Genomic DNA, 12,572 nt, shown 5'->3' with positions numbered 1-12,572 from the left:
TAACAATAGGAAGAAACCCCTCATTTTTTCTTTCAACTAACTTCAGCTTTAATTAACAAGTGTATCATCCATCAACTAGAGAGTTAAAAAACTATCACAAAAATCCCCATAAGAGTGTCCACCCCCTGGTACTGTCAGTGGGCCGTTTGGTTGGCGACACACTGCACTACTGCGCTCTATGTAGCAATGCAACACTGGTCGTGATGGCGTATACAAAACTAACTTGTTCAATATATTATTAAAAAAAATTTTTTTAACTTTGCGTCAACTTTACAAAATAAAGGACAAAATGCCTATTTTAGAAAATAAATAAAGTTAAAGGACAGAGCAGTGAAATAAAGGACTGTCCTCTTAAATAAAGGACGTATGGTCACTGTATATATACAGTAATATAATGAATCGGCAGGAGTATGGTTAAATAATTTAAATATAAATTCGGAGGAATTTTTTCATAAATACCTATAATAATCATCATAATTTATTAAAATTGACTATTTTTATTTAAAAAATATGCTGCTTATTTTCTAAAAGTAATAGTTTTTCCATTAAAAATATAGTCTCGTCAGTCCGTATTGATGACCTCTATTGGAGAAAATCCGAAACTACGCGTGAACGCTATATACAATAGACGACAAGCCGGCTTGTTGGTTATGTGTAAATTCCTATAAATATTCAAAGTTACATATAAATGGGAAAAATCATATAACAACTGATTTCTTTCTAAACTTGAACTGAAGATTTCAAGTCATTGATTAATGTTTTTAGGATATGAACTATTTTCATAATCTTAAATTTAACCAGATTCTTACCTTTAATATACAGGGTAAGAATCTTGCGGGGGATATTCATAAATTACGTAGATATGGGGATAGGTATGTAGGTAATCGTTACGAAGTGTTGCGTAACCAGTATTATTTATGTTACTGCTTTGTACATTATACACTATGCTTTGTAAGTTAACTAATAAAATAATGTTACGTTCAGTACTCCGTACTGTGTATTATTGTTTAGTACAATTAAGAAGGGTTGATTGAAGATATGCGTTACGTAATTTTGGAGATGTTTTGTTCGGTGTGTTACAGAGCGTTACAAGGGATGGGTAGCGTCACGTGATCTATGGAGGATCTCGTTAGAGTTTAAAAAAATATTGTTAAACAGATTGATTCAATCGCAAAAGAGGCAGATAAGTGAAAGTTTAAGGATATTCCGAAAAAATGTCAATATACAAAACTTGCATTCGCATAAAAAGTATCTGTTTTTTAATTTATTTTTTTAAAGAAGTTTTAATTTTAATTTTAATTAAAACTTTTTAAAAACTCTGAGATGAATTGAATTGATATAAAAACACTAAACGAAAAAAGTGGGCAATTAAATTTATTCATTGTTTTCATTACTTTTAATATAAAGAAGAAAGAATATTGTAGATTAGGAAATTATTCATTTCAGGCGGTCGCATCATAATTAAAGGTTTATCCCGCTGTTGAGACGAATCTTCAATTTCGTCTTCTGTCTCCATAAAAAGTTAATAGTATATTCCATACCAGTAAAGCACATTTCAGTAATTTTTCTTCTGTTTCAGAAGTTTTTATTAAAATACAGTAATAGATTTAATAAAATTAACATGCACATTTTTCTAATTTTTATGTACCTTATGTCAATATTATCGTTTTTATGTAAGTAAAAATTATCTGACAAAGCGCCAACTTCAAGTTATTAATCAGTTTTTAACTTAAAAATGTACCAATAAATATTGACAAAAATAATTCGATCGTTACTCAACAGATGGCGATACATTATTATTAATTTCAAATGAATATTTTTAGTTCGTCATATTTTAAAATATTTCTATACTCACGAGAATAGATGATGAAAGATGGCTTGACAAATCTGTATAAACCATCCTTGAAAATCTGTGAATTGAGAACTCGAATCCCTATCCCAAAGAGGCAATGTAATGTCTTTGGCAGAGTCCTGGCCCAATATTTTGAAAATTTTGTCCCTTTTCCCCATTCTGATGACTCTGTGACCATGCAAATAACTTCTATTTCTGAAATTACGTAGCCTAAAAAATTCAAATCTCCAAATAGTTTAATTGGGCTGCAATTTGAAAAAATTGTACACCTATAAACGCCCATTGTCATCCGTCCGTATGTCTGTCCTTCCTTAATCTCCAGAATAGAGTTAGACAGATGAAAGCTGAGACCATATATGGAAAACTTTAGGGGTAGGAGGTCTCGATTAACTATGTACGAACTTCCGATGCAAACCGAAAATCATATTTTTTCAATTCAGAACGTTTTCCCTGAAAGGAGTTAGATAGATGATCGACACGACTCTATTCCTAGCAGGAAAAGTATGACGCACAGGGGCAAGCCACTACTAATTTGAGGTGGAGAGCATATATTTTAAATTAAATAAATCTAAAATATGATTACAAATTGCAGCCCGGCATTGTGACGATGTTATAATAAATAATTTCTCGTTTATTCTTAAGTTTAAAAACAATAAGGATGTTTTCAAATGGCTTTTTCCTACTTAAATGCTGACATTTCTTTTTACTTTTCGAAGTTACATTAAACAGTTGTAATTACTCAAGCCACAATTCATAAAACCATAGAATATGTGTTTTATGTTATTTTATAATTATATTATATATCAGTTCGTATTAACTATTTTACAATAACGAATTAAATTAAATAAATACAATGCTGCAATTGCATACTGTTGTAGCATTACCAGTTCTCAATTGATATTGCTGATTTATTGTCCCTTCTATCCAATATTGCTTCTGTTGATAATTTCTCCGATACTGTGACCCTTCAATCTCATGACATCGTGTCTATAACACATTTTCAACAGAGAATAGGCTGTATTCAACTCAATTTTTTAAGAGGGTAGGCTACGTGACCAGGCCCAGACCTCCTTTTATACTGATTCATATATTCTGTTTATTTTTTAGTAAAGATTTTGTCTTTTACTTATAAAATGGAAAGTTAAACAAATATATACATTATTCTGCTAATTTTTTAATATAAATCTAGTGTAGCAGTTAATTTGTACAAAAATTTAAACTTAAAAAACTAAATTTTCTTACCACTTTTATATGAAAATCACACTGTAATGTGAGCAGCAATAACTGCAATTACAGTAATAATAGTGAAGAATATTGTAATACTTGTTAGTTAGTAATAATATAGTAATGGCACTTAATTCTTAGCTAAATGCTTTTATCATGCAGAAAAAAGGTTTGAATTATATATTAACTAAGGCTCAACTGCGATAAAAAGCATGCTGCATAGGGAATAAAAGCAATTTTTACTACTGTATCTTTCTTTTCTTACTTCCATGCATCTTTCTGATTTTTAAAAAAAAATCTTTAAGTGCTATACTTAATCCGCAATTTCTAGTAGAAATCATTCAATATTCAAAACTGAATTTATTCAATCAAAGAAATGTACTACGCATTTTTTGATGAAAGGAAAATGGATCTAGACCTTTCAACTTCATAAAGAAAAATCTATTCTGCTTGAAAACATCTAAAGTCGATTTTTTTCCATATATAAAATTTATTTAAGTTAGGAAAAATTCTAAATGCATTTTTATTCTAGAAAAATTTTTTAAAGCCATTTGTCAAATGTTAATTTTCTCCATTACATGCTTAATTAATTATTATTATAGTAGCCATGATTTATAGTTCAAAATGTATAATTCATCGCATTAAATATTAATATAGTATTAGGGATATGTTTTTTAAATGAAAAGTGGAAGCGAAGAAAATCTTTCATTAAAAAAAGAAGAAGAAAAATACATTTGCAAGACGACTTTATAATATTCAACTTCTTGCATAAAAATAAAGCTAATGTCCTGAATTTTATAAATAGTTTTATAGCATAATATCTAAATTTATTATAGAGATTTTGTATGTATAGTAAAGGAGAAACGCACGCTCGAATGATTGCATCTACAGCCTGACATCAAATGTCTGATGGCTCGAAATTCAATGGGAAGTTTGTGTGATGGATGAACATTGCATTTGAAAGAAAAAAGAAAAAAAAAGAGAAGCGTATACAAACAGGGTTCTGATAGATGCAGTTTTTCATCCAGTTCGCTTTCTGTATCACGAGGGCCGGATGTAATATGAAAGAGAAAAGCTCTTCCGGGTATTGTGCACTGCTAGTAGGCCAGACAAACAGACGCACGAAGTAGTAGCCTATACAAAAATAAGTCGTCTCCTTTTCAAACCCGAATATGCAGTTTTATATAGTATGCATTTACTATCTTAGTTTACTGAGGAGACTCAATTCGCTTGTATTTTAAAATACCATTTCCTTACTTCTACTAGAAAGAATTAATTTTTTATAGCCGATACTTTTCTAATAAATTTACTAACTCAACAGATGTTTCCTTAGAGCTGTATTTTGAGAGATTTCTCACGAGATTTCCGTTAAAGCTGCTGTATTATTTAAGAAAAGAGACAGAAACCAATCACTGTATTTATATTAATTTAAAGAAAAACCACTATACAACAATATACAAAAACCGAACAAATAAAAAAATGAAAGCAAACAACTTTTTTGTGGCACATTTTCAGTGGACCCAAGGGCCCTGATGGTCTCGCAACAGGAAGACAATAATGCCCAGCAGCTCAGGCTCCTTTTTTTTATATATATCGTTTGTCAGGACATGTACAAGAATTGTTTCCATAACAGCATGTCTCTACCATCGTAACAAATTCCTTCTAAACTATTTCTTCTCTAACAGTTTTCATAAATGCAAAAACAGTATTTTTTTTCTTTTACTTTTTTTCCTTGTCGAACAATATCACTCCCAACGGGCAAAGAAAAAAGAAATTCGGTTCTTCCATATAAAAAAATACCCAAATATATATATATTTATATTTTGTTTTTTTTTTATATATTTTTTTCTTATTTTTTGGGTAGATGAGGCCTGCATAGATCGCGACTGCTATTCAAACTTGGCACCTTTCTGGCGAGACAGTGCTGCCATTTATTTGGCACATGGCGTTCGTTCGAGCGAACTTCCTTTTCCATCAATTATGTTTTTTGCATAGTTTAATTCATTTTTTAATAGTCGACGTCACAGCCAGGGTCCTATTTCTTTTTCTACTACCAAGGCAGCATCAGAACGCCCCATTAATCTCAACAAGTTTAGAAAGTCCGTTAGGGCACTCGGGTCCCTATGCCGCACTTCCCATAAATCCAAGATGTGCTCTGTAGGACTTGGCTTAGTTGCAAAAAAATTGATGTACCTACAGCAATATAAAATATGTTGTAATTAATCTTTCATAGAAAACAAACATTTATTCCGATCTTACTTGCCTGTCTACTTTTAATTCTCTTGCCAATCTTCTCCAATCATTCCCTGATGTGTTTGGAGGGTCTAGAAGATTGCACAGTAGTTTTCTTGCTTCTAATGTTAATCTTTATGGGAATATATATTAAATTATAGTATAAAATGCGAATTACTTCGTTTATTTAATAGAAAAATAGTAGGTGTAATGAAATTTTAGCAGCAGGGATATAATTAAACATGATATACAGGGATAAGTAATGTGAAGGAATAAAATGTATTATCATTTTGGTAAATTAATAGATGCGTTATTTAATATTCGTACCTGAAACCGGCAACAGGTTGGTCCAATGTTACTATAGAATTACCATTGTCTCCGCTGGTAACAGTTGTATTCAGAGGTTGTGACAACCAAGATGGACTGGGTGGATTTTTCTGAAAAATTTTCAATCATCTTTAATCTTTGCCGGATTAGCTAGCTTGCATGAAAGTATTTTCGGATACTCACATCTCTTAGATCGGTATTAATCCTCAGAAGCTGTCGGTGTGCTTGCACTCCCCTCTGATAGACTAAGATGTGACATCGGATGACTTGCAGCGATCGATCGATGTGCTCCAGGGTGAAAGAGCAGTGCAGATTATTTTGACGTCCACACCACACGTGTTGGAACGGAATTTCCTGTTAAACATATTCAATATTTAGTAAGTGGAATTTTAAAATTTTTTGCAGTATTTATACTTAAAAATGATTCCTCCAAGTTTTCAGATAGAAAACTTAATTGGCACGCTAGTTTTTCTAGTTCGGTCAGTTTAGAAAATGAATAATTTATTTTAAAAATATGAAATTATAAAATATTAATTTTACAATATTTATTCAATTAATTCCTAATGAACTTGCCTGATAGTTAGCACCCGGTTTGCATCGCCACCCGGGACCAATATCCTCTAAACATAAACATAAATTGGCTCCTCCATCTTGAAAAGGCATCGATTTTGGTCTGTCCAACAATTTCCCTCCTAATTTCTGTTCGATTTGTATTACTCCCTGCAAAAAAGGAAATCCAAAATTAGTTCCGTCGTCATTACTAATAGGTCTTTAAATAGTATAACTCGTACGTAATGTTCGTCGGCACGCTCTGAGGGCTCTTCAAGTTAGGAGGCAAATTATCATTACGTTTATTAATAATATGCAGCATGGTATAATTCAGATTAATGGAGCTAACTGCGCGAAGCAAATGTTGTGTATATAACCCTCATACATCTTAATTAATGTGTAAACGGGAGATAAATTTATGCGCAGTTTAATTCGAATTATGTCGCGTATTATACACTGTTTTTCCAGTTACGCTCGAAGAATTTCGCATCTGTTACTAAATCTTAAAGATTGTAGCCAAGGATAACTTGCCTACAGTCTTTAAGATTTCAAAAACTTACCTGTAAAGCTGCCTGCGTGTCTTCCACACAATAGAGTCGTATGCAATAATCAACGGACGAATGAAGAGGTGGTGCAAAAGCTGCTAGATTTAGTGACTTTATAGCTTTACTTTCTCCTGTAGACTCACCCACCAGTGCGAATCTCCCAAGCTGTTCCATTAAGAGATGGCAATGCTGCAGATCCATTTGACAGTAAAGTGGTGTGTTGATAGTTTCTCGTCCCAACGTTACCAGATTCTGTAACAGAAACGGAAATCTGTCAGCAGAGTATTCTTCTACTAAAACTAAATATAACCCGTCACTTAGCCTCTTAGCAGTTTTATTTATGTAGTACTTAAAAGCTAAACAAGAATAGAAGAATGTCCGACTTACCTTCCAGTCGGGATTATCTTCATCGTTAGCGCCATCGCTGCCATAAACGCTGATACTCCAGTTGTTAGGTGCCAAAGTGGCGCAGTGTTGGAAGCTTAACACCACAGCCTTTTTGAACTGAAGACCCGGCGGTCCACATTGCACCACGGGACTTAATATAGTTTGCTTATCTGCAAATTAATCCAATTAACAACTATAAAGATCGAATTAAATGAGGGAAGGAGCGCTAATCCCCTTACCATTTAATTTTGGTCTATCGCGATCATCTCTGAGTACCGCCACGTAAATTTCATTACTCGATCCTTTCTTAACTGATCCCGGTGGGATAGTTAGAGTTATACCTGAAATAAAATTCTCCATTTATAAGTAGCCCACAGACAATTAAAAAAAAAAAAAGACGTGATAAATGTAAAGGTATGTCTGAAATTATCAATTTTTCTAGGAAATTTACGAAGGGGGAGATAATTCTGAACGAATTCTTACAATTTTAATTATATATTTGCTTAAATATATCAATTATTAATTGATTCATTCGTATTCTAAGCGTATGCTTTGCTTATAATTGTCAGAATTTATCTACATGATTTTGATTAAGTAAACTTATCAAAAATTCTGTTTTTTAATGTTTTCTTTGTATTTTATTTAAATTTTTTTTGTAACAAACTGTTGCTGAACAGATAGGGAGTTGTGTTACGTCATTGTTAACGTGACTGAAACGAGAGGAATTATATTACATCAGGAATTAACTGGTAATGAAAACAAAGGTGGATGGCCTGGCAAGAACTCATATTTAATTGAATTTAATTCCGTTTTGTTTACTCGAAGTAAATTGATATTCATTCGAGAATTTAATCGCTCGGAAATTTCATTTTCTCAAAAAGAAAAATAAAAATAATAGAATTTTCTAATGGCCGACTTTGTCTTTTTTTTTTTTTNTTTTCTTTTTTTTTTTTTTTTGTAATCTTCATTTTCGCTTTATAGAATCTTACCCCCTCTTAAAATATTCTCCCTTTCTTCTACTAAATTTATAATTATACAAAAATCCCTTTTCAAATTTTAATTTGCGTGAGTCTTTTTAAAGAGATCGGCTCTAAAATATCGGCTCGTGACTTAATTTTATAAATTACGGGTGTCGTTAACGACCATATAAGATGCATTTGGTAATACAAGCTCCTTCTTAATTTTAATTATTAGATGAATTTTTTTTCTATCGTGTAACTGTATCTCTCTCGTGACTGTAACGATACGAAAAAATTAAGTATTTGTAAAAGTGTATCGTAATATATTTATGGATTTAAAAAATGCAAGATTTAGTATTACAACACATAAAAATCCTTGTCAGGATCATAATAAAGAAGTATGTTATCGACGAATGCATCAATATCAATAAAATGTGTTTGTTGATGCTGTCACTTTTTTGTTGTTGCAACATTACAATGGGTTTTTTGCTTCTCTATATAAGAAATTTCGTCATTGTGTCATAAATTCTATAATTTTATAGTATTATTTTCCATTTTTTCGATTGAAAAACCACTTCTCATTCCAATTGACTGGCAAAAATTCATACCTAAGTACTAGGCTCATGTGGAAGCAGCTGGGACCTGTACGAGGTCCTACACTGCCTCTATTTTGATTTAAAAAACCACAGATTTAACTACGTAAATATTACAATAATAAATATCAGAGTTACGTAAAGCTTAGTTACGGCTGGATGCAAGAAAAATTTGATAAAAATTCTTTTACTGTAGTATTTTTAAATGGAACCTCTCAAGAGCGTGCACCTCATCCTCCGAGAAGTATCCAAAGGATCCTGCAAAAATCCTTTATATTCCTAAAATATTCTTGAATCTTGTTTAATTTTTGATAATATTAATTGTGTTTGCCATAAAAACTGTCCTTAAAACGAATTTTAAAACTAATTTAAGACGGCACAACATAAGATATGTACATAAAATATTAAAGAGTAAAATGTAAATTAATTTTAAACAATTAAAAGACAGCTTAAGAGGTAGAAAAACTATAGTTTTCAATGAAAATTTTGTTAAATAGATGTAATAATATTACAAGAAATTAAGGATTTTTTTTTACAAATCCATCTGGAGCCATTGGAATGCGGAAAGTAGTTTACAACCGAAAAATGGAAAATAAAAATGGCAGCTCTCTTCCAAATATCGGAGATTAATTTTGTTAACACGACTCCAAAAATTGGCTTTAAATCAAGCTTTTATTGGAACTAGATTTTTAATATAGCGCCGTCACTATAATTACACGGAATAAAATATTGCCGATATCATAATTTTTATTAGTTTCCTGCTAATAACAGTATGGGAAGGGAAATAATTAGAAACGAAAACGAAAGATGGCGCCACTTACCAGATCCGGGTACAGATATCCTGGCTCCTGCTTTGGTGACGGTGTTCCATGCCACGCACTCGATGTCCAGGTTGGGCGGTAGAGCGGCGGAAGTGACCGAATGCCTGCCAGATGGCGCTTCCGAATCGTAGGCCGATCCGGGACGTGATCCTGTTGGACGTTTCATTAATCAGTATAGGGTGGTGAGGAGTATTTAAAACGTAAGAGGATTATCTCGGGATAAAATATTGGGGGGATTATAAAACGGGAAATTCCTGCCAAACTGCAAACGGATGAGTGATAAAAAAAAAGTGAAGCATATGGTGTTTCCGGTCTATCAAGATTAATTCGGATGAGAGGGAAGACTTTTCACCTCACAAATCGAAATTCTAATTCGAGCATTCATCTTATTGTAACGATATTTATTCCTCACGCTAAACTTATTCGTTGTCGCTCCCAAACGAGAGAATTAATGTATAAATGAAAATGAAATTGGCTGTAAACGAATGAGTCGATCTGAAATTAATTATAAACAGAGCTAGAACTCAGAATTTCAAGTGATGAATTAGAAGCGAGATAAGAAAACCTCGTAACTTCATTTTCTAATAGAACTACACAGCTTTTTCATTTGTACATAAATAAAGAATTTTAAAAATTTTATATCTTTATTTTCATATAATAAAAATGATTATTGTTACTTTTATACTCATAATTTTCAATCTGCAAAGTAAGTAAAGATAAGTTTACAATGTAGACAATGTATAAGAATGATGAATATATATGCAAGATAGTCGAGAGGGGAGAAGCTGGAGATTTTTCCACTAGCCTGCAGAAAACTTGAGTGCTCTAGTGATTGAGGGCCCTGTAAATTAATAAGCTTTAAAGAAACGTTCTATGTATTTAATTTGTTTTTAAAAAATGTCAAAAGGGCCTTCTAAGAGGCAAAAAAGGCCCGCTTTACCCGGGCCTCATACAAGATCATGATAGCCTGTATATATGCTAAGTTCTTAAAGCTAAATATTCTATATGCAGCTATTAATTTTCTTCGTATATGTTTAAGGAGATCTCTTTTATATTTATAATAAGTAAGGTTACGCATCTTCATTTAGAAACAAGATTATATATTAATTGTTTATTTATAATTAATATATTACCTGAGAAACAATTGCACGTTTGTATATGTGTGTATATTTGTATGTATTTATTTACAGAAGAATAATAATAATTTGTTTTACATGTAATTGCATTATTTAAGATTTTCTTGAGATAAACTTACCCGAGCATGTAGATGTAGGTACAGAAACACAAGAATCTGATCTGGGTGGCTTTCCCGTTGAACTTGGTGTCTGTGACCTTTGGGGATCTAGAAGAGGAATTCTGCTTTGGGCAGGACTCGGAGGGATGTTTGGAGAGTAGCCATGACCGGTAGAAAGGAGAGGAGTGGCTGCATTGCATCCCAAACCGTTAATAGCTTTTTCTGCCTGGGAGAAGTCAGATCGAGCGGAACACCTCTCCCTATGCAGGTGACTGGGGAAGTTGAGTACGTTCTGAGTTAAATCTGGCTGGACCGGGATGACATCTGTAAAATAATTGCATTATTTTACACTTATATCTCTAAAGTTAGTTATATTTAGACAGTTTAAAACAAGGAGTATAGATCGATAAATAGTCTGGAGCAGCAACATATAAAAAATGTCTTTTGTTCGTGGTTCCAATATATTGTTAAAAATTGCGCCCTTAATCACGATTTTGATGGGACCAATGTTTATTACCGTAAAGGCACCTTTGATTTATATCAGTTTACGGTAATAAGCGTGATTTACGACAATTTTTGCTCCGTTGGAGATCGTTCTTGGAAAATAACACGTATAGAAAGGGGAAAGAAGTGCTACTCGATTTTAGCTCTATATTTTTTTCCCCTGCGGCAACTAGAAGAAATTTCTGTATCTATTTTTTTGTATCACAGAGAGGAAATTTGCACCGTGCAACAACAATGCACGCTCCGTCATTTCTCTTACAAATCCCTCAGACAATTTCAATTGAAGCAGAAACATTCAGATATTTCAGGAGGTTAACTTCATGACAAGCACCGCTACTCCCTGTTAGAACTGCGCCCCGGGTTCGGTACAAATATGATTACTGTTCCTTCCGCCTTGAGGTAGCAGTGTACTGGAAGCCGGGATTTTGCTTGTTGGATGGAAAATATCTGATGGGAAGTTCCCGCTATTCATCCCTGAGTCTGGGCTATTCTGTCTGGCGAGATGGCAAGCACAAAAGCCACATTGTCAGGGGCACAATGCCCTTATTCTCAGATTTGATCCTTTCAGATGCTGACGTCTTGCTGCTTGTATTTATCTTGTTTTTCTTAACACATTGAATCTCGATTTTAATTTTGTTGCACAATAAAATTTTCCCTCTCGTATTTATTTTGATAGATTTAATTTTCAAAACTGATAAAAATCTTAAATGGAAGATAGGAAAAAAGATGAAACTGGATAAGATCCAATGCAAAAGATCCAATTCGAGATAAAGATCCGACACGTATAAGATCTATAACGATTTTCTATCCTCCAAACTTCTGCTTGAATGTTTTTGAATAAAAAATAAATAAATTCTTTTGGTACTGATTCGAGAAAAATCTTTATTTTCTCTCTTGTAAATCTACTAACAAATTTCAATTTAAAAATCAAAAATCTCTGAGATAATCTTTTACTGTCTTATCAGCATGTTACTCGCCCAATTTGTTTTTTTCCTATGGAGTCACTCACATTAACTATTGATTTATTTTTTTCTCTTCCAAGTACAGCAACTAAAATATTATTGTTATTATTATTTTTCTTTATAACACAATTTCTAATATCTGTCGAATAATCTTCTATTCGATTATTATATTTTTATAAAGAAATATTTCACCAAAACAAGCGCACAAACATGGTAATTTTGTGAGTGTCATTGTAGGAGTTGGAGCATGATAAATGTTCTTCCCACTTCACGCTTAAGTCACGCAACCGCTAACAACACAATTAGAAATTTTTCCTTTTCTTACTGCTATGCATCAATTATCCTTCAGGTAACTCAGTTGAAATCTTATAATTTTCAATTTA

At 32.5% G+C, this 12,572-nt stretch overlaps 1 protein-coding gene across 4 annotated transcripts in view; it reads right to left on the bottom strand.

Moving 5' to 3' along the window:
- Positions 1–4,485: 4,485 nt before the first annotated feature.
- Positions 4,486–12,572, bottom strand: part of LOC111630248 (netrin receptor UNC5C-like) — a 110,439-nt gene continuing 102,352 nt past the window's right edge. For all 4 annotated transcript variants that reach the window (XM_023374326.1, XM_023374328.1, XM_023374329.1 and 1 more), the window contains 10 exons: positions 10,745–11,047; positions 9,490–9,639; positions 7,356–7,457; positions 7,117–7,286; positions 6,745–6,981; positions 6,209–6,355; positions 5,819–5,989; positions 5,636–5,745; positions 5,340–5,441; positions 4,486–5,269 (listed from right to left, as the gene is read on the bottom strand). In XM_023374326.1, the coding sequence (XP_023230094.1) occupies positions 5,098–5,269; positions 5,340–5,441; positions 5,636–5,745; positions 5,819–5,989; positions 6,209–6,355; positions 6,745–6,981; positions 7,117–7,286; positions 7,356–7,457; positions 9,490–9,639; positions 10,745–11,047 (1,664 nt within the window). In that variant the 3' untranslated portion in view covers positions 4,486–5,097. The remainder of the gene's footprint in view (positions 5,270–5,339; positions 5,442–5,635; positions 5,746–5,818; positions 5,990–6,208; positions 6,356–6,744; positions 6,982–7,116; positions 7,287–7,355; positions 7,458–9,489; positions 9,640–10,744; positions 11,048–12,572) is intronic.

This window comes from Centruroides sculpturatus, unplaced genomic scaffold (assembly GCF_000671375.1).
Source record: "Centruroides sculpturatus isolate CEXI.00-Female unplaced genomic scaffold, Cexi_2.0 scaffold645, whole genome shotgun sequence".
Classification (NCBI taxonomy): Eukaryota; Metazoa; Arthropoda; class Arachnida; order Scorpiones; family Buthidae; genus Centruroides; species Centruroides sculpturatus.
The sequence above is the reverse complement of the archived record's forward strand: the minus strand, read 5'-3'. Positions and strand labels throughout refer to the sequence as shown.